The sequence below is a fragment of the Ceraceosorus guamensis genome (assembly GCF_003144195.1).
Source record: "Ceraceosorus guamensis strain MCA 4658 unplaced genomic scaffold IE81scaffold_60, whole genome shotgun sequence".
In the NCBI taxonomy this organism is placed as follows: Eukaryota; Fungi; Basidiomycota; class Exobasidiomycetes; order Ceraceosorales; family Ceraceosoraceae; genus Ceraceosorus; species Ceraceosorus guamensis.
In genome coordinates, this window is record NW_020290055.1 from 28746 (window position 1) to 48972 (window position 20227).

Consider the following 20227-nt stretch of genomic DNA (forward strand, 5'->3'; position numbering starts at 1 on the left):
TGGATGATGAGAAGGGGAAGGCAAGGCTAGGCTTGAGGAGCGCTAGTCAATTACGAACGATGTGATTGCTAATCCCCCCAATTTGAATGCTCTTGCGCAGCCGCATCCACGAGCGCATCAATCATCAATCTGGAGCTGCAGCTGCAGCTGAGCCTCATGATGGATTGTGGCAAGCAAGGCCCCTTTCCTCGACTAAATCAGTTGGAGCAGCTCTTGCGATCGAGGTGGGCATCTTGAAGTTCCGTTTGCGGGGTCCCCACAGCATTCGTGGTCTACAGTCTTGATCGCCACACGGCCTTACCGCTCCGATCGATTTCGGGCGGCCCAGCCGCAAGACCCCACGCAGCTAGTCGCCGAGTCCCTGCAAGTCTGCGATTGCTTGCTATGGCAGCGAGGGCGCTCGGTGCACCCATGATATCAGGCTCGCCATTGCCCAACGGCGCCACCGCATCCGACGTCTGTTGCCGACATGCCGAGCTTCACCGGCATTCGCCACCCTCTCGCCACCGAGCTGCTCTCAAGAACATGAGGTCTTGTGGCGGTGATTATGTTTGAAGTGGCCGGTCGGTCATCTATGCAATATGCTCTCCAAATCACAAACGCAGATTCGTAGACAAGATCTCACTGCTTCTCTTCGGCTGCGGCGGCTCACTCAGCAAGACGGGTCAATACGATCTTGGCTTGAGCACTCGAGGATCGCTTTGAATGTCGAGAGACTGGGTGGAGTAGAAAGCGAAATCAAGTGCGCCGATTAGTCCTGCGTCCCCTTACTTAGAATTACGGCACTCCTCTCCAAGCTAAGTCGATGTAAAGGCAAGGCTATCTTCTGCTTCAGCCAGGCATCAAATATGAGGCATGAGGCAGCGTGAGTGCAGGGCGCAGGTGCGACACGCCTCAAGAGTCATCACACCACATTAGTCAGAATGGTGCGAAGCGACCGGCGTTCACTGTGTACGATCACGAACGTGATCATCCACCTCACCAAAGATGGCGGCTCATTCGAACTCCCTCGGACATTTAAACCCATTGCACGGCTGTTCGACCAGCTGTCACCGCGAGGGGGCCAAAGGGTCGAATCCCCAGGGTCGGCTCGCACGATTGCACAAGCGCACGGCATGCATTCGTGGATGTTTGACAGATTTCCTCGACGTTGTGCGAGCGAGTGCGACCCTGTGTGCCTACTGGTGGCCTTTCTTGTGAAATTTGCTCCATTTCAGATCTTCTGCAACCTTGTCCGAGTAATCGATCAAGTACCTGCATCAGAGCAAAGCGTGAGCTGTTGACACTACGGTCGATGTCTCATTTCGGACTGCGAGCCTCACTGATCGTCCGCCGAGAGGGCCTGGCATGCGACGGTGACGACGGTGCTGTCACCCCTCTGGCTATTCGTAGAAGGGAGGATCAGGACTTTGTCACCGCTGTCCTTGATCTTCTTCACGCAAGCTTTGGCCCAGACCGCTTGGACCCAGAGCACGCTGGACAATGCAAGGGGCGCATTGTATGCTGAGACGAAAGAGAGGCCAGGAAAGCCGGCATATGTATGGTCAGCACAATGATGTACTAATTTCATCACTTGTCGTCGCCTTGCGCTCACAATGTACTATGCGGACATTTCCGTGCAATTCGCCCGTTTGCAGATTGACTCGATACCGTGGAGATTGTTCAGCTACCGAAGCGCCGGGCAAGAGGATCGTCATCGCGACCATCAGAAAGGGCAGAATGCGCACCATCAGGAATTGGCAGACTTAGGGATCGTAGATGAAGAGGGTTGAAGATGGCGATTGTAGGGTGGCAAGGTGCAGTGATATGATGTGTTAGACTTTCCCTCAGGAAATGGCAGCGCTGACGAAGAAACGAGGGCAAGCTCGCGATTAGGTGGCTTCAGTTACGACTGTCCAAAGGTTGCAGATCCAAGTCAAGAGGCGAGGTAATCGCTTGGCGAAGACAGTGCGACAATGCCAGCCCAAATAAATGTCACCTCGTTCTTCTGACGAGTGCAGCGCCTCATCTGCTGGACCGCCCTGACGGAGTATGTCGGGTAGACTGAACTTCGGCCTTTTCGGCGTCAGAAGCGTCGTGATTCAGAGAGGTGTCTGCGCATGGGCAAGACAAGACGTGAATGGAAGAACAAACAGAAGTCCAAAGTACGCGCAGAGCGGGCTTTACGTAGGTCCAGCGCACATGGGACTAAGGTAAGTCTTTAAGCTCCGAAGATTGGTGTGCGAGAAGAAGCGCAGTCGAATCAGTCTCGGTTCTGCAACTCAGATGTCAAGCTTGGCTCCAAGATCTACACGCCGTTGCAGAGCATCACGGCTTCTTTGCCGCGTTACTCGTGGGTTTTTGTTCATTCAAATGTGAAGACAAGCCGGCTTTCTCCTCAGGCTGGTCAGACAATGAAACACAATGAAATTGCTATTGACAAGGCGCAGCTCAAGAGGAAGCCTCTGAAAGCTTCCGCCTCGCAAGCACAGCTTCGTTAAGCTGTTGTAGAAGCTTGACGGTGGTGTCCCAATCGATGCAAGCATCCGTTAGGCTCACGCCTCGCTTGAGCGAGGAGAGGTCTCCATTCGCTGGCATTTTCTGATTGCCCTCTCCCAAATTGCTTTCGATCATGACACCAGTGATCGCTCGCTCGCCTGCTTGGAGCTGCTCACAAACTGTGAGCGAGGCGGGGTCATGGAAAGGTCAGCCACAAGGCGCAAAGAGGAATGAATGAGCACGTCCATGCTCACTAGCTTGAACGCCCAGCGCCTGTTTGCGGTGATCCTTTTGGCTGTTGCCGTGCGAGCAGTCGACCATGATGCTTGGTTGTCTGCCCTGCGCCGACATAGCATCCGCACTCTTCCTGATCGCAGCAGCATCGTAATTCGTCTTGCCACCACCTCCTCGGTGGATGATGTGCAAATCGGCATTGCCGGTGGTGCGGACGATAGCGGCCAGACCTTGAGCTGTGACACCCATGAATGCGTGCGGTTGGGCAGAAGCCCTGATGGCATCCAGTGCGACTTGCGGTCCTCCGTCGGTACCATTCTTGAACCCAATGGGCATGGAGAGACCTGAGACTAGCTCACGATGCAGTTGAGACTCTGTCGTCCTTGCACCAATGGCGCCCCAGGAGTACAGATCTGAAGTGTACTGCGGAGAGATAGTGTCGAGGACCTCGCAAGCCACAGGCACACCTCGACTGGTCAGTTCGATGAGCAGCTGGCGAGCGATCTACAGGCAGTAAAACAGCAAGGATTGGACGAGCACTCAGCAAAGAGCGACGAAGCTTGCAAGGTTTACACTCACCTTGAGTCCGCGGTTGATCTGGAAGCTGCCGTTGATGTCGGGGTCGTTAATGAGTCCCTTCCATCCAACGGTGGTGCGTGGCTTCTCAAAGTAAGCGCGCATGACGACAACCAAGCCTGGCCACTGTGGCATGGCATCTTTGAGGCGCTTGGCGTAATCCAGAGCCTCTTCAGGGCTGTGAATGGAGCAAGGCCCGACGACTACAAGCAAACGATCATCTTTGCCGGAAATGACGGCGCTGGCTTCTCCTCGACCTCGAGCGATAGTCCTTCTAGCCTCTTCGGTTAGCGGAGTCTCATGCAGTAGCAGCGTAGGCGGAATCAGGGGCTCGTATCCTGCAACGTGCACATCTTGCGAGTAGAGGTACGGCTCCGATGAGCTCTTCGACAGGGAATCGGTCAGGTGAGGAGCAGCGTTGACTGCAGCGTTATTGGGCGCTGTCTGTGCAGGAGGACGCGGCAAATCGAAAGCAGGATACTGCTGCTCGAGCTCACTGTGTGCAAACGAGCGTGTACGGTTGGAGAAGCTGGAAGCGGTATGAGGTCCACTTCCTGAAGCTCGAGCGACGTATTTGTAGATGACGAGACCCTCCAAGCCTACGGGGCCTCGAGCGTGGGTCTTGCCTGTGCTGATGCCGACTTCTGTACCGAGACCGAATCGGAACCCATCAGCAAAGCGAGTGCTGCAATTGACGAAGACGTTGGCGCTCGAGACTGCGCGTGTGAACTGCGACGCTGCTTCGTGCTCTTGCGTCTGCGCGGAGGAATGACCGTTGACAGCAGCAGCAGAGGTTGTCGGGTTCGACGGCGAGGCAAGAGGGCTGCAGAAGATTGCATCTGTGTGATGCGAGCCATGCGTGTTGATGTGCTCGATGGCCTCCTGAACAGTGCTGACACTCTTGACCGCCAGCTTGAGATCGAGGAATTCAGTGTAAAAGTCTCCGGGGAGAGCCGCCTTCACTTGCTGAGCTCGGGGAGCGACGCCCGGAATCTTGTCGAGCGCCTCGAGGGACTCCGGATCGCACCTCAGCTCGACGTTGGCATCAAGGAGAGCGGTCGCTAGAGCCGGCCAGAGCTTGGTGAGCTGGGACCGATGCACCAACAAGGTCTCGACTGCGTTGCATGCAGCGGGATAATCGATCTGCGAGGACATGCAGATGGGTTTTGAGCCATTCGGGCACCAATGTTCCTTTCAGTACGACACCGTCACACACTCACCTTCGAGTCCACAACGCCCTTGATCGTGCTCTCCTCCGCGGCATCCGAATGCACGTAGGCTGCGCATAAGCCATCTGCGTGACCCATCACCGGCATCCTGGCATCCCGTTGAATAGAGCGAACGAGCTCATTGCTACCTCTTGGGATCACTAGGTCAACGTACTTGTCTTCTGTTAACAGCTCCGCGACCTGCTCTCGACTCTCGACGGACTGAATCAAGTCTGCAGGGAGTTTGGACTCGCTAAGCGCTTCTGAGACGAGTCTGGCGAGCAAGGTGGAGGTATGAGTGGACTCTTTGCCGCCTTTAAGGATGGCTGCGTTGCCAGACTTGAGAGCGAGGGTGGCGATGTTGACGACGACTTCCGGACGAGCTTCAAAGATGCACAGCAGCACGCCTATCGGACACGTCAACCTGTACAGGTCTAGCTCCCCAGCACCAGATTCGCGATGAGGCGCTGCCAGCCTCTTGGCCCAGAGGCACTTGTCCAAAGGCGATTCGAGAGCTGCGACAGAAGAGATGCCTTCCAGCATATCGTTCCACTTGTTCTTGACGAACAAGTCGAGCCTGGCCAGAAGCTGCGGGGAGAGCTTGCCGGCAGAGACGGCTTCCTTCGCAGCCTTTGTCGAGCGGGCAAGGAGAGAAGTCAGTGCTCTTGAAGCTCACGAGCCCTCAGTACCAGTACTTACCGCTACATCCTTGGCGTTGGCCGCCTTGACATCGGATTCGCTCTCGACGAGTTTACGCCTGATCAATGACAGTGCTTCATTCCTTGCGTCGTCGGCTGCTTGTCCGGCGGGCAGAGTAGCCTGCGCCCTGTCAAACGCGGCTTTGGCTCTGGCTGCAATATCTGGGACTGAAATGACTGTCATGACTGTCGAGCTGGAACCCTGATGTTGAAGTTGTGGAACAGAGTCCAAACTGTCCGAGCTGCGCAGCGTTAGGGACCCGTGAAACGCACGTTCTTGCATTCGCCTTCGACGCCAATCGAAGCCGAGTCACACGTTTTTCGCGCGTGAGCAAAATCTGGAGTGAATTTGATTCCACCTGGCACGTGACTGACAGGTGCCCAACCAACTCCGCGAATATACGCGACTCGATCGCAGCTAGGAGCGCTCAGAGATTAGCCGCGGCTGCCAAGCAAGACTCACGAGTCACGACTCAATACACTCGACAAGTATGATGATCGCGACATGTTCTGTGCGCCCTTTACCCACACAATACGACCCAACCGTCAGGCGGCCACCACCGGCATCGTCCCAGTCGCTGAAGCGGCTGCGCACCTTCCTTCTTGGCGAAATTCTAGCGAAGCTGCAGGGAGAAGTGTGACATGGACCTTTGACGATCTTGACAAGCGCACGGTACGAAGACTCACACCAGGTACCGTCATCAGCTGCATGGGCTTCGTCGGTACCCAATTCATACAGAAGCCGTCCAGAGCGCAACGAACAGGATAATTAGAGGCGGAGAATCGATGTCGCTGTTTGTTCGACGTTTCCCCTCATCGATGTTGAGGCGCACACTCGCAACTCAAGTTATTCAACCGTGACGAGGCCTGCTTAGCCATCGCAGCCAGCCATGCATCGATTACTCACAGACTGTATATACATGCTCCGCTTTCAAGCAAGCGCGGCCCGGCCGAGACATGTACGGGAAAGAATCTGATCGTGCGTCTCGCTTGAGTGTTTCATCAGAGTCATGTATGTCAGTCTTGATCGCTCAGAGATTCTCGTTCTGTGCGCGCTGCTGCTCGTTTCTGACGTGAGCGTGACTGCGTGCCTATAGCGATCGAGATCGAATCACGAATAGACGTGATTTCATCGTCGCGCGCACAAGCTCGTCTCATCTCGACTTTCGCCGGCGCAGGCATAAAACGCCATTCACGATTCGACGATGGCTTGCGTCTGCTGCGCTATGCTAGCTGACTGAGCGGCGAGCACGCGGCAGCATGCCTATACGCGCAGTGTGAGTGCCTGGTGAGGGTTGAGCGTCGACGCGTGCGCGCGTAAACATGAAGTATGAGTGGGCTGTCAGCAGGCGATGCACGCTCGCGACTGCGACACTGTGACTGTTGACTTGCAGCTATAGTCGACTCGCACCAATTGACGGGTGCGTGCAGGGGCTTGGTGCAGGCAGCAGCAGCAGCAGCAGCAGCAGCTGGCGCATATATAGATGATTCACGATTCTTTGATTTAGCCGTGGGCAGAGGGTTCGAGTCGTGCGCTCGATCCATCGTGAATCTGATGCCGACGCGACGCGACCTCGATTGAAACGAGCAGCAATTTGAGCCATGCGCATCTCACACAGCATTCATTCAATTTGCGCACAAGCCCGACTCACTGAAACAAACGAGACATTTAGCTCGTCAGGCGCTGCTACAGAGAGGCTTTCTCTGTCGATCGATCGAGTGACCAAGTCCCTTGAAGCGTCGGACAATCCCAGCTGCCTGCACGAGGATCTGAGCCATCCGCTCTTGCATTGCTCCACCTGCACTCGTGACTCCTGGCATGGCCCATTTCACGATTAACGGTCCCAAGCAGACTTACACCCATCAGCAGCAGCGCAAGTGCGCGGACTGACTCCTCTTGACCTCATTTCATTGCGCACGCGGGGTTCGCTATTGTTGCGACTCAAACGGCAGCGGTGCAAATCCTCCGACAAGCACAAATCGTGCCCGCACGGCTGTCCCCAGTCGCTCATGTGCATCGAAATACGCAGCACGACGCAGGCTGCCGATCATCTTGCGGCTAGGCTAGCCCTCTGCCCACCCAAAACTCGTATCTGGCAGGCGACAGTCTGAGCCGTTAGCGTGACCTGAAAGTAGTCAACGCCGTGTTGCCGGCCAGAGCTCTACGCAGCGAAACATCTCGTACAAATACGCCGCAAAGAATCCCAAGGGCTCGCTGCCGCCACCATGTCCAACTCCTATTCACCTGCTGCGACTCTGGGTGATGGCAGTCCAGCTCCCTCTGAGCAGCAGGCCGACCTAGCAACCATACCCGCCCTACCCCGGACTATCGTTAGTCCTCCAAGTAGCAATCGTAAGCTGAGCTTTACCAACGCGGCTGGTAAGGATCCTCTCCTTCGGCCATCCACACCCGCTTCGCCGTCTCCTCTCGGACCCGTGTCACCCAACCGAGGCGGCCAAGCTGGCTCGTCGGGCAATCGACGTGAAGCGTTGGAAACCAATTCGCCCGTCTCATCACCCCCATACCGAGCCGGACGATCTCTTTCGGGAAGCCGCACTGCATCAGGCATGGCTACCCCACCGCAGTCTCGTGCTGGTCCCCCTGGCAACATCAGCATCCCGCCGGCACCTGCCTTCCGAGCGTCTGGCGCAGATTCCTCAGCAACAAAGCGAACGAGCACATCGGACAGTATCAATAAGCAGAGCAATGATAGCGAATTCTCTTCGGCCAGCAACGCAGAATGCGCCAGAGCGATGAGCTTCAAACGTCCTCGGTCTCAAACTCCTCGCTCTCTGCTCAACCGTGCGAGCCTGGGCGTGTTTGGTGGCGACGCGTTCGACGCTGGCGCCTCAGGTCTTGGAGCACCAGGCAGCCAAGGTAACAATTCTCGGTGGAGACGTTTGCGCACCACTTCGCGCGCTGCTGGAGGAGGTGGCGGTGGCGGTGGCGGCGGCGATGATTCGGGATGGTCTCGTTTAGATCCCAAACTGCCTCAGCTCTTGCCTGCCCCAGCTTCTCCTTCCTCCTCTCCTATTCCCACTGTGCCATTCGTCGTGCTCTGCCTTGTCTGCTTTGGAGAGTTCAGCTCGGCGGGGGTGGCTGGTCCATTCTTGTTCTTCCAGATCGAAGACTTTGGCGTGGGCAAGGAAGATGAGAGCGCCGTTGGCTTCTGGGCGGGTATCGTCTGTGAGTTGAAGGCGTCAGCCTATTGCGCAGCTTCAGCCTTCTTCTCAGTCCGCCTGACGTCTTTGCTCGACCTGCGCAGCTGCATGCTTCTTTTTTGCTCAATTCCTCACATCTCTGCTTTGGGCTTCCATCGCCACAGCGCACGGCAGGCGTATCGTGCTCCTCGTCTCTCTCGTCGGGAACGCAACATCGCTTGTCCTCTTTGGCATGAGCACTAATCTGCGCATGGCCATCGCTGTGAGGATGGCTCAGGGTCTGTTCAATGGCGCTGTGGGCGTGGCAAAAGGAGCTGTGAGAGACTTGTGCGACGAGAGCAATGAAGCTCGTGCGATGGGTATGCTCGGCTTCTGGTGGGGCATGGGTGGTATTGTTGGGTGAGTTGATGGCGCTTCACACAATATCAGAGTGTGGGCCACTCGCTGAAACGATTAGGCGTTCGCTACCATTCAGTCCGATTCTTGGCGGCCTCCTGGAGCACCCTGCAGACAAATATCCCAGCATCTTTGGCTTTTCTGTGTTCTTAAAGGAGAATCCTTACGTCTTGCCCTGCATCGTCGCTGCCATGTTCACCGCATCCGGTGCTTTCCTCACGCTCTTCATCGGCCCAGATGGCGGCCCGCGGGAAGGTCAGATTCGGCTGGAGAAGAGTCAAGAGGATGGCGATGCTAGCATCGTCGCCTCTCCCGGTCCGGCTCACTCCAATATCCGTGCGTCTGGAAGTTGGGGAAGAGCTGCCGGACAGCGAATCAGCGGCTATTTTGGCAATGCTCGGCCGGGTCAAACGGACGTGTCGCTCAGTCGGACAAAGACGTCAGATTCGTCTGCGCTGCCAAGGACCTTTACACAACAGGTTGATGATGAAACAGGTGGTCCTCCTTCGCCACCTGTGGATGCGGACGAGGAGGACGAAGCGAACGACACGATGCTCACGCATGATGATGGTGCTTCTGGCTTCGATCGGCGGTCTGTCTCTGGTCCTCACGTCAGGCGTCTGAGCCGCACGACTGCTAGACAACGAGGGTTGGGAGGCGGTTCTGCATACGGCTACGATCGACGATTTAGTCGCAACAGCACCCACACTTCCGCGACCGCTGCACCTCTTGGGCAGCCCACATTGCGCCCTCGGGGGCCAGGAAGCATCAGCACAGTCAACCAATACGCTCCAGACTTTGAGGAGATCGGTGCACCGCCTCGGCCTCTCACGTGGGCGCAGCGCTTCTTGCTAGCCAACGACGATGCGGTTCACAGTATCACCGATCTCTGGGTCGCCGCTGCGAACGCTGTCGAAGAGTACGCAGAGGTGTTTGAGGATGACGAGTATATGAATGATGGGGAGGAAGACTTCCCCGCAGAGAGCCACGCTGCTTCTTCCAGCGACGACGACACAATGCGAGAAGCAGAAGACGACGCGCTGGGCTATGGGGATGCGCCCGCTGCAGAAGAACCACCGTCCCACTTGCCCCCTCTGCATTTCGCCAACATGCAACGCCGTATGACCAGAACGCGCAGCACCGAGGCCAGCGGCCGACGTCAATCTGGGCTCTACGCGAACATCGGAGTGGAAAGCCCGCTTCTTTCACCTGTCGGAAATCTGCCCACTTCGCCGCAGCCGCTGGCGTACGAGAGAACAGCATTCGATCCCACCTTGGCTGGCATCCCTGAGAGCGCTCGAAACAGCATGCATGTCGGACAGAGTCGACTTCCCTTGGCATCGGATCGCGCGTCTCAGGCAGGTGGTCGTCGCGGAGCGTCTTTGGCAAGGATTGAAAGCGCTAGCGTGGTGGAGAGCGCGATAGCGAAGGTCTCGCTCGATCGCACGCCTCCTCCAAGCTTATGGAGCCAGCTCCCACTCGTCTTCATTGGCCATTACGCGCTGCTTTCGTTCCATTCTTCCACCTTTGAACAAGTCTTTATGGCCTTTCTCGTCACGCCGTATCCTTCAGGAGGACTTGGACTGACTGCCGCTCACTTTGCTGAGCTGATCGCCGCAATGATGATTGCTCAGGTAGTTTTCCAATTCTACCTCTATCCCAATGTGGTGAGTGGGGCGCTCGGTCCATGGCAAATAGCGCTTTCCCAGCAGGAGCTGACGAATACTGTTTCAATTGTAGGGGCCACCGGGCGGCAAGCTGAGCCACTTGGCAATGCTCAGGCTTGGCACCTCGATGTACATTGTCGTGTACAGCTTGTTCCCCTTACTTCGCTACTTCATCCGGGACGACGATGCACTCGTGATGACGGGCATGGTGCTCTTCGCAGCACTCAGATGGGCCGCTAATATTTGCGCCTTCACCGCCGTCGCGGTTCTGATGAATGCTCTCTGCCCACCTCAGTACCTCGCACTTGCCAACGGGCTTGCTCAGACGTGCTCGAGCGCATGCAGAACCATCGGACCGATCATCGGAGGTTTCTTGGCTGCCAAAGGCATCGAAGGCGGCTTTGAAAATCACGTGTGGCCATTCAACTACTACCTCGGCTTCCACACCGTCGGACTGCTCGGTTTCGCAGGCTTTTTGCACTGCACCCTTTTCATCAGGTGATGGGGCTCCTCGTCTCCCACCTCCTCCACCTCACATCAAGCCGCCCAAAATCACGTTCGCACTCTCAGCTCCCCAACTTTCACTGTACTACTTACCTCACACTTTGAACTCCTCCGCAATTCCTCGCACAATCCAAGAATCCGTAATCTGGACAGGATCGATGACCGAGCGAGCAGCTCACACCTCACAGTCGCACTTCTATAAAGGACTAGCGAAAAGGACTAGCGTTCTATCGCTATTGTGACTGTCTCGGACAGTCTCGTCTCGAGACGAGGGTGTATGTATAGGCGTGGTTCTAGACCAAGCAAGGGTGGAAGCAAAGAGAAAAGACTTGAAGCGTGGCAGAGCAACAAACATTGTCCAGAAACGTGACGAGAAGGGGGCGCTGAAATCATGCGTGGCCAGACGCTGAGAGGGGACGGGACAGCAACGAGGGAGCCGCGCCAGGCGTCGTATAGGGATCGAAAGCAACCGGGATCAGGTATGGGGGGAGAGCAAAATCTACTGCGTCTTGCGCTTGCACGTCTTCTCCTCCTCTTCGGGCTCAGAGTCGGCCTCCTCCTCCTCTTGATCCTGGCCATCAGCATCGCAGCTCTCCTCATCCTCATCTTCCTCCAAGGCGCATTCCTCAATAGGTTCAGCATCACCTTCAGCGCGAGTCTTTTTGATCGAATCCGCCGCGATCTCGGCAATAGCGTATGCGGCGCTCTGCGTGTGCGCACTGAGCGAGATGGGAATGACGGAAGCGTCCACGACTCGAAGGTTGGACGTTCCGTAGACGCGAAGCTCGTCGGAGACCACTCCGCCGTCTTCCTCTGCTTGCATCGAAGCGGTACCGGTAGGGTGGTAGTTCGTCTCCGTCGTCTCCTGCGCCCACTTCTTCCAATCGTCGTGCGTCTTGTCGGCGAGTGCAGCATCTTGCACGGTCAGACTCTTGAACTGCTCCGTTTGGATCACTTGCGTGAGCACTCGACCAGCGGCGATCGTCAGTTCCATGTCCGTCTCGTGCGCCAGGTACTGATGGTCGATGACGGGAGCTTCAAAAGCGTTGGCCGACTTGATGTGCACGTAGCCTCGCGAAAACGGCGCTTGAATGGCACCTTCGATGGCAATCTTTCCAGCCGTCATGGTGCCCAGCAGCACCTCGAGTGCGGGCTTTGCGTGACCAGTCAAGCCGTCCGACTTCTTCTCGGGCAGCAAATCGTTCAAGAGCAAGTCATACTGCTTCTTGTAACCTTTCTTGACCTCGCTGGGCAGCTTGGCCGCATCGAGGTAGGCATCGCTGGCCGTCTTGGCGCGCTTGAGGACCTGTTCGGTATTGTTGCCATAGATTTGCTCGAGAGAAAGGTAGGCTACGGCCGAGTCAACGTAAGAGTTGAGAGCCTTGTCGCCGGCGCTGTACGCAGGACCAACGAGGCCATCCTTTGTTTGCGCCTCGATTCGTCCGCTGAGGTGGTCCTGCAGGTTGCGACCCACACCAGGCAGGTCTTTGACGACGTCGATCTTGTGCTTTTCGAGGAGCTCGGAGCGGCCGATACCAGAACGCTGCAAGATGGCCGGAGTCTGGTAGGCGCCGGCAGACAGAATCACTTCGCGTCTGGCCGTTAGTAGGACCCTTGGCGCGTCAGCGGATGCGGCGAACTCCACGCCGAGCGCACGGCGCAGACCGTCCTCATCCTCATCGTCTTCGATGACGACCTTGGTGACGACTTGGTTGGGAAGAATCTTGATGTTGTCGCGGGTGTTGCAAATGGGGTCGATGTACGCGTTGCGCGAGAAGGAACGGTGACTGTTCTCGTCGATGGTCGAGGCAGCGAGGTAAGCGCCCTGCGTCTCACCGTCGTATGGCGATTCTGCCTGCTTGATGCCCAGAGAAGCGAATGCGGGCACCCACTGCGCGACGGCTTGGTACGATCTCTCCGGGAAACCGACGTGAAGAGGTCCGCTGTGACCGACGGTGTCGTTGTACTTGCTCGTGTACTCTTTGAGCTCCTTGACAGAGTTGCCGACGTACGTTGTGCTCTTCTGATGAGCGTCGCGGAAAGAGTGCCAGCCCCAGAGCTTGCGCGAGCCTGCGATGCGGCTCCACACTTGATGCTCACGGACAGAGGCTTGAACGTAGTACAGTCCGTTGATGGCTGAAGAGCCACCGAGCACCTTTCCGCGAGGAAGAGCTAGTTGACGGTCAGCTGCCTGCGCCTGAGCATCGGTCTGCAGCTTCCAGTCTAGGTCGGTGCCGACAGAAGAGTTGTAGTAAGCGCCATTGGGCGTAAGTAGATCGTCTTCGTGGGCAAAGCCAGAGTGTCCAGCTTCGATGACGGCGACCGTTACGTCGTCATCCTCGCTGAGTCTGCCAGCTAAAGTCAGACCTGCATTTCCGCCACCGACGATGATGTAGTCAAAGGGCTCAACATCGTCGCCAGCGACTTCCTCCCACGACTTGGCGATGCACTTTCCAGCAGTGGCGCGACGGTAATGACGATATTGAAGAGCTGCACTGTGGTGACGCGAGCGGCGCGCGTGCTGGGGCGCGTGCTCTAGGGACGCAGCCACGAGCGGCAGTGCAGCGGCAAGGAGGAGAAAACGAGATGTGAGAAGCATGTTTGGATTGAATGGGCGTCCGATCGATTGTCGGCAGGTAGTAATCAAAGCGGTCTACGGCTCGCTCGCTACGGAAACGGGACGGTGAGATGAGTACGTGTCGAGGTGACTGTAGGACCGTCCGATAGCTGACTATTAAGTGGAGAAAGAGCGTGCTGGATGGAGTGAACGTGCGGCAGTGGTCGGGACGTAGCAGAATCACAAGCTGCTTGTGATGCCGGCTAAGAGCTGTTTGTCGAGGGACAGAGGGGGGTGGAGGGAAAGTGAGAGTGGGAGTGGGTGGGAAGTGGGAAGTGGGAGTGAATGGTAAGCAAGACTCGAGTGACGGATATGGAGATCGACGTATCAATACGGGTTGGGAGATTTGGGGATGAGCTACGAGCCTTTCGAAGGCGAGTCTGAGAGATCGGCGAAGGTGGGGGCGGGATGCGGTGAAACGGAGGGGTGAATGGTGATCGAGTGGGAAATCGCAGCGATGCTCGAGGATGCAGGAGCATTTGCTTGGTATACGCACGACCGCGCATAGCCCAGTCGCACGCTTCGCCTCACGTCGTTCTGAAGCTCGTCAGCAGCCAGTAACCATCAAGTCACAGTGTGAGTGCCAGCCGGCCGCAGTAGTGCCAAGCAGAAAGCAATTCCACACGGCCACGATCGGTATGTCGGGCTGAGAGCAGCAGAAGACCCGGGCCGCGCTGCTGCTGCTGCTGCTGCTGCTGCTGCTGGCCCTTCTCTGACCTATAATATATAGCTGCAGCGTCGCCGTAGCCAAGAAGCAGGAAATCCTCGGATGTGTTCTATGCTCCTCTCCAGCAACATGATGAACAGGAACCCGCGGCAAAGCTTGCAGATACGAGCCCACTCAGACTGCTTAATTGCTGATATGGCTTGAATCATCTGTGCATATATGTGCCTGACCACCCCGCTGCGATGCCATCAACGACGCGCGGTGCGCAGTTCAAGAGTGCTATCGGCACGATAAGTAGCCAGCCAGTCACGAGTGTGAGTCTGTGGCTCAGACTGCAGCATAGTCACGATCGAGTAGTCTTGCCCAGCATCAGCATGCGCTCGTATAGCCTCACTCAACGCAACATCTGGCCGCTCGGACAAGACAGGTCATCGTCGTCGTCGCATAGGCGCAACTCTGAATTTTGAGTGAGCGTCACCGCTGCTGAGGGCCGCGCGCGCGCGCCTTGCACTTGCAGCCCCACAAGCCACCAATCAAATAGCTGGAAACGCGGGGGGCGGATGTGGTGAGGCGGGAAGAAAGGGAGTCGAGATCGAGTGCTTGCATGATGTGCGTCGCGAGTGTGCGCGATCCAATCGTGAAATCGGGCGCTAATCGAGAGTCGTGAAGCTCTTGTTGCAGGTCTGCTTTGTGCCTCCCTCTCAGGTCACGAGCCATGCATTGCAGAGGGCGCTCTGCTGCTCTAGCAATGAGCTGGTTGTAGGATCTTTGCCAATGATTGTGAGTGAGCCTATAGCAAGGAAGCAGCAGGTGTAGGAGCCAAGGAAAGTCGACGACAATCAGAATTAATGGATGCTGCTGCTAAGACGCGCCGTCGAGCCGAAACACTGCAGAAGCGTGCTTGCGCTTCTTGGCAAAGCACGTCCTCGGCACCTGACCACATCCACACGCGCTCTAACGCATACACAGCACCCATGCCAGCTCTGGGGCATATGTGGCGGGAGGGCTCTTCATGCAGGTGTGCATATCTAGGCAACCATGCATGCAAGTCTTCGGCTTCACGCCTTGCTCACCTCGGGACATCCGCGCGAGATCAAGCTGACTGCAGAGAGGCCTCACAATAACTGATGCTGCTGTGACTATATGTGAGGACCGCGCACGCGGGGCTGGCCGCGCACCTCGCTGATATATGATTGATTTCACTTGCCCCGGAAGGTTCAGCACAGACACAACAGCCATCAGCAGCTGACAAGGCTGCTTCAATCACCAATTAATGGCTAATCCCACTCGTGACGACTACATACTCGGGAGGTGCGCGAATTATCTCAAGGAAGGGGGCTAAGCCAAACAAAGCATCAGCAGCAGCAAGTATGTATGTAGAGGGGCCAGACAGTCACGCTTCGTCCAAGCGAGCGGTGCAGCAAGCCAAGGCTGGTCTGGCATGCCGAGGGGCGGCTCGAGTGCAGCAAGAATTTAGTCCTCTTCAGCAATCGCGAATGGGAATCTTTGAATCGTGTATGTCAGTCTAGAGTCGATGGTGCGCTACGCTGCTACTTTTGACTTTGACTTTGACTTTGACTCGAAGCACGCATCGTGTTCACGTGATTGACACGCGCCGAGTCGACTTCTTCAGAAGAAGCCTGCGTGCGAAGCCAAGACCTCTACAGAAGAAGAACTCATCAAAATGCAAGCAATCGCTTGACTGGCATCGATTGACATTTGGCTCAAGAGCACGAGGGCACGGTGTTGGGGAGCCTGCAATTTGCGACTGACTTTCGATGTAGGTCGCGAAAACCCCGTGGCCGTGCGCAAAGGTCCACACAAAGCCGCTGATCAACATGGAGATGTGCATTGCCTCGGAACATCAGCTTTGCAACCAGCCATGTGGTTAGCTTGGGTATCGTGGGAGAAGGAATGCAGGGTCAAAGCACTGCTACACGTCGAGAGGCGAGCATTCCTCTTCGCGGCCTGTGGATAGGGCCAAACAGCTCTCCGCTCTTGCTCGCCTGCAACACCAGCGCGCTCGTAGGAAAAGCTCGCCGCGGCCGCTAGAATTGCAGCTTGGCTGATGTGACCTCCGCTGCCCTTCCCTTTCGTTTGCGTGCCATCACTGCGGTCATTGTGAATGTCCTTAGATAGGCAGCCGCTATAGACTAGCTGCCAGCATCGCAGCCAGAGTGAAGGAAAAAGAGAATGAAGGGCCCCGCGAAAATGAGACCCACAAGTTTGCAAAGTGAGCAACTGCATAGTCAAGTTTGCCTTGTGCAGAGCTCGACAAGGTGAAGGGGCTCGGCAGGGAGAGGTCTTGAGGAGCTCCGAAGGGTTTCTGCATACTAGGTCCATTCCTTCGAGGCCGCTCGAAGATCAGCTAGATACTTTTTGAGGCGTTCAGTACGCTGATGTGGGCAGGTCGCAGGTCCAGTGAGCGAGCGAAGCAGACTAAGGCTCGACAGAGCTCAGTCACTCACCTGTGCTTCTTCCTTGACCTTTCTCTCTTCCTTGTCAAGTCGATCCACCTCGCGTCTCGTCTCGAGCAGCTCCGTTCGCTGGTCAAAGACCTCCTTTCGCAAGATTCTCTTGCGTCTCCGTGCCGTGCTCAGTTGTCTGAGAAGCGTACTTCTTTCCATCGCTCGCTCCGAGAGCGTCGCAAAGAGCGTTCTGGCCGATCTGCGTATCGTCTTCAGTGCTTTGGCAATCGGCGCTTGGGGCTGGGCATCTCTGCAAACGCCCACGCCACAAAGCTGGGCAACGTCAGGCTGGCGATGCATTTGACATGTCGTCCAAAGGGCTGTACTCACGTGGCATCACGCAAATGTCGTTCCACAATCGACCACAGCACATCTACGTCCGTGGGCGCGCTACCACCCTTACTCTTGCTGCTGCCAAGGGCCAATCTGACGACGCTTCGTAGCTTCTTCTTCATTGCTCTTCGCTCTGCAGCCGTCGGTTCTGATTGACTTGAGCTCACACCCGCCAGCTGCCCACGGGCCGAAGCCAATGTGAGGTCTGCAGCAGTCAAAGACGAGTCTAAATCCTCCGCTTCGAGCTCTTTGCGCGATGGCGCACGAGCCTTGCTAGACTTTGGAGGTCTTCCTCTTGCCCTGCCACCCTTTGTACCGACCTTTCCCGCTGAAGTTCCTTTTGCATGAGCAGCGGAACGCGTCGCAGCTTTCGAGAAGGACAGCTGAGACTGCACCTTTCTGACTGTGCCTGGACTGGCTTGTCTTTTGCGTTTGCGCGCCTCCATCACTCGAGCGGCAGCGCTGACTCCTGGCGAGTCTACATGCGCGTCCAGCTCCGGCGATGCGATATAGGGCATCTGGTCGTCCGCCGTAAAGCTAGCTGTCGCCGGTCCGCCAAGAAGGTCATCCTCGTCCGAGGGGACGCTTGCTTCGTCATCTTCTCTCGAGCGAGAGCTCGCCGTAGAGCTGGAGACGCGACCTCTGAATGGTGTGCTCGTTGTCGGTGCTCGGGCATTCGGTTGCGAAGCAGAAGCTGCCAGGCCTTGACTTCTGCCCTTGAGCGCAGATTGAATGAAGTTGACGCTGCTTCGTCTCGGCGCGCCACCAGTACGATCTGCTCCTTCTATGGTGCGCCTAGTGCCGTGAACTTCTCCATCCTCCATGCTCTGCTCTGCGGCGCCAGCAAGCGCTACACTTGGCCTCGCCGTTGCGGCCTTCTCCCTGCCACCCCTCATCGCACTCCTGAGTGGAGCTTGCGGTGCACCTGCATCGGCTCGCCGAGGTGTTTGCACAGCGTCCCGGGCGCTCGGAGAAGAAGAGGCCTGCTGGGCTGTGCTGGATCTTGCTGCCGTAGCTGCCCTTGTGCTTGCGCGTGGTCCTTTCGAGAAAGTGAAGGGTCGTTGCTCGACGCGTTGTGTGCTGCCGAAGGTACCAAGGTAGTCAGAAGGGTTCGCGACCTGCCCAGAAAAGCCACACTCACCCTGCTCCTCTCATGCGCTCCTGTCGCCGTTCCTGGAAGCGATGGGCCGCGGAGCCGGAAGGCCCAGCTTGCTGCGACATCTTGATAGCGATCACAGTGCCGATGAGATGATCGAGATGGTATTGTAGTCGGGCGATCGAGATCAAGAGTGCCTTTGATAGTCCTGAAGGTCCCTACCTCCGTCACCACACGGAATGAGGGTTAGGTGGCTACGTAGCAGGCAAAGCAGGGCTGGCTGAAAGCGAACGATGGTGGCAGGGTACATTGCCATCGAGCTCGTCCGATTGAGCTGAGCTGTTGGGGTGAAGTCCTCGACGTTCACGTCATACGCGGCGATGAGAATAGAAGCTCGATTGAGTCGAGAATTGCGATTTGTGATGCAGCAGTAGCAAACACCGTGTGCACAGTAGTACGACACCGCGCGAGCCAGACGCGTGCTTTGGCGCGACGCGTTCCCCGCTACCGCGCAGAAGGTGCGAAGAGCAGCTGCTGTAGCAAGTTCAAAGTCTGATCGCTCTTCCAAGACCCACGTGCGTCTGATCGGTCAAGAAGGGTCACGTGCTTTTTTCCGCCGGCAGATTTCTTGGAGGGCTCACCTCACCGCATCATGCAAAACCTGAATGCCTTACCATTATCATTAACGCGAAGCGTTGCAGAGGTGATTCTGTTCACCGAACCGCGAGGACGTGAAGCCTATTCTGCTTGCTTCGACGACGCAACGAATCATCAGCAAGGTCACTGAAAAGCCGATTGGGGGAAAGTAAGGAAGCGTGCAAGTCAGTCTACCTGTCACCACTCAAAATAGGACAACGCTTGAGCACCGAGCGTCGATCTCTCAGCTTGCGCATCGAAGTTGGCCTCAAGTCAAGCTTCTTTCGTAAACTTCACCCTTCCTCAGCAGGAGCCAACAACGCACACATGTCGTTCCGTGGTGGGGGCAGAGGTTTTGGTGGAGGAGACCGAGGAGGACGAGGAGGCGGGTTCGGAGGTAGAGGGGGAGGAAGAGGAGGCTTTGGGGGAGGGAGAGGAGGCTTTGGGGGCGGAGGAGGCGGAAGGGGAGGCTACAATGCAGGCCCACCAGACACTGTGCAAGAAATGGGAAGCTTCGTGCATGCCGTCGAAGGCGAGATGCTGTGCACTTCGACAGATGCCAAGCACGTGCCTTACTTCAATGCGCCAATCTAGTGAGTCTGGCTTCAATCGTCTTCTGCGGCAGGTACGCAGGCGCACGCGCCCGGTCACACGCCGATACTGACTTGTTCCGTACGTCGCACTCCTCAAGCTTGGCGAACAAATCCCAAATCGGCAAAGTGGACGAGATTCTTGGACCGATCAATGACGTTTTCTTCACAGTCAAGATGGACGCCGGCATGGTGGCGACCAGTTTCAAAGCAGATGATAAAGTCTTTATTGGTGGTGACAAGCTTCTGCCCATCGAAAGATTCTTGCCCAAGCCAAAGGCGCCTAAGGGTGAGTATGGTGCTGGACACGCATGCTATCTGCATCCAGTCCATCTTTTTCGTCAACTCCCAGATGGGAGGATAGAGAATGGAGAATCACCGCTGACACTATCTTTTCTCGCTGTTTCGCGCACACAGGAGCCAAAAGAGGAGGTGCCAGAGGCAAGCCAGCTTCTCGCGGAGCTCCGCGAGGTGGAAGAGGTTTTGGAGGTGGAAGAGGCGCACCTCGCGGACGGGGAGGATCTGGGGGTGATCGGGGAGGCAGAGGCGGAGGCGGCTTTGGCAGAGGTGCTCCGAGGGGAAGAGGTGGGTTTGGCGGAGGAGCAGGCGGTAGAGGAGGTTTTAGAGGCGGTAGAGGAGGTTATTGAGCGCGGCATCTTGTGTAGGCTGCGCCCGGACGTGCCAATCTCTGCTCCGATCATTCATGCTACAGTAGCTTTCTCGTTCAGCAGTGTCGAGCGTCGCGTCCTGCGTGTCCGGACGTATGCTCACCAGGCTAACAATGACAGGCGAAGTCGGACTGCGCATTGAGTCTGAATCAGCGAGGCGCCCTCTTCGCTGGGTGCAGCCCAGTCTGGCCCAGTCTGAACCGTATCTGACGGCTCGCATTTCACATAC

General features: G+C 56.7%; 7 protein-coding genes across 7 annotated transcripts; 2 read left to right on the forward strand and 5 right to left on the reverse strand.

Annotated features, from left to right (window-relative positions):
* Positions 1-1121: 1121 nt before the first annotated feature.
* On the reverse strand, positions 1122-2137 carry IE81DRAFT_325339 (hypothetical protein). Its single transcript, XM_025514484.1, has 3 exons — positions 1595-2137; positions 1323-1503; positions 1122-1254 (listed from the first exon to the last, which is right to left on the reverse strand). The coding sequence occupies exons 1-3, from the start codon at positions 1728-1730 to the stop codon at positions 1179-1181; spliced, it is 393 nt and encodes a 130-aa protein (XP_025367822.1). The 5' UTR covers positions 1731-2137; the 3' UTR covers positions 1122-1178.
* Positions 2138-2390: 253 nt separating this feature from the next.
* Positions 2391-3344, reverse strand: IE81DRAFT_304794 (aldolase). Its single transcript, XM_025512309.1, has 2 exons — positions 2732-3344; positions 2391-2657 (listed from the first exon to the last, which is right to left on the reverse strand). Exons 1-2 carry the CDS (start codon positions 3027-3029, stop codon positions 2431-2433), a joined length of 525 nt encoding a protein of 174 aa, XP_025367823.1. The 5' UTR covers positions 3030-3344; the 3' UTR covers positions 2391-2430.
* On the reverse strand, positions 3136-5457 carry IE81DRAFT_316280 (gamma-glutamyl phosphate reductase GPR). The gene is made up of 3 exons (XM_025512558.1): positions 5196-5457; positions 4509-5126; positions 3136-4431 (listed from the first exon to the last, which is right to left on the reverse strand). The coding sequence occupies exons 1-3, from the start codon at positions 5376-5378 to the stop codon at positions 3253-3255; spliced, it is 1980 nt and encodes a 659-aa protein (XP_025367824.1). The 5' UTR covers positions 5379-5457; the 3' UTR covers positions 3136-3252.
* A 2305-nt stretch (positions 5458-7762) lies between these two features.
* IE81DRAFT_293033 (hypothetical protein) lies at positions 7763-10921 on the forward strand (the record flags this gene model as incomplete). Its single annotated transcript, XM_025511981.1, has 4 exons — positions 7763-8381; positions 8461-8755; positions 8832-10419; positions 10493-10921. The coding sequence occupies 4 exons, from the start codon at positions 7763-7765 to the stop codon at positions 10919-10921; spliced, it is 2931 nt and encodes a 976-aa protein (XP_025367825.1).
* Positions 10922-11422: 501 nt separating this feature from the next.
* Positions 11423-13522, reverse strand: IE81DRAFT_331470 (alcohol oxidase; the record flags this gene model as incomplete). The annotated part of the gene is made up of 1 exon (XM_025515252.1): positions 11423-13522. The coding sequence occupies one exon, from the start codon at positions 13520-13522 to the stop codon at positions 11423-11425; it is 2100 nt and encodes a 699-aa protein (XP_025367826.1).
* A 3018-nt stretch (positions 13523-16540) lies between these two features.
* Positions 16541-18229, reverse strand: IE81DRAFT_349029 (hypothetical protein; the record flags this gene model as incomplete). Its single annotated transcript, XM_025516335.1, has 4 exons — positions 16541-16603; positions 16676-16925; positions 17006-18088; positions 18150-18229. 4 exons carry the CDS (start codon positions 18227-18229, stop codon positions 16541-16543), a joined length of 1476 nt encoding a protein of 491 aa, XP_025367827.1.
* Positions 18230-19067: 838 nt separating this feature from the next.
* Positions 19068-19977, forward strand: IE81DRAFT_293041 (Gar1-domain-containing protein; the record flags this gene model as incomplete). The annotated part of the gene is made up of 3 exons (XM_025511982.1): positions 19068-19333; positions 19432-19623; positions 19758-19977. The coding sequence occupies 3 exons, from the start codon at positions 19068-19070 to the stop codon at positions 19975-19977; spliced, it is 678 nt and encodes a 225-aa protein (XP_025367828.1).
* Positions 19978-20227: the final 250 nt, after the last annotated feature.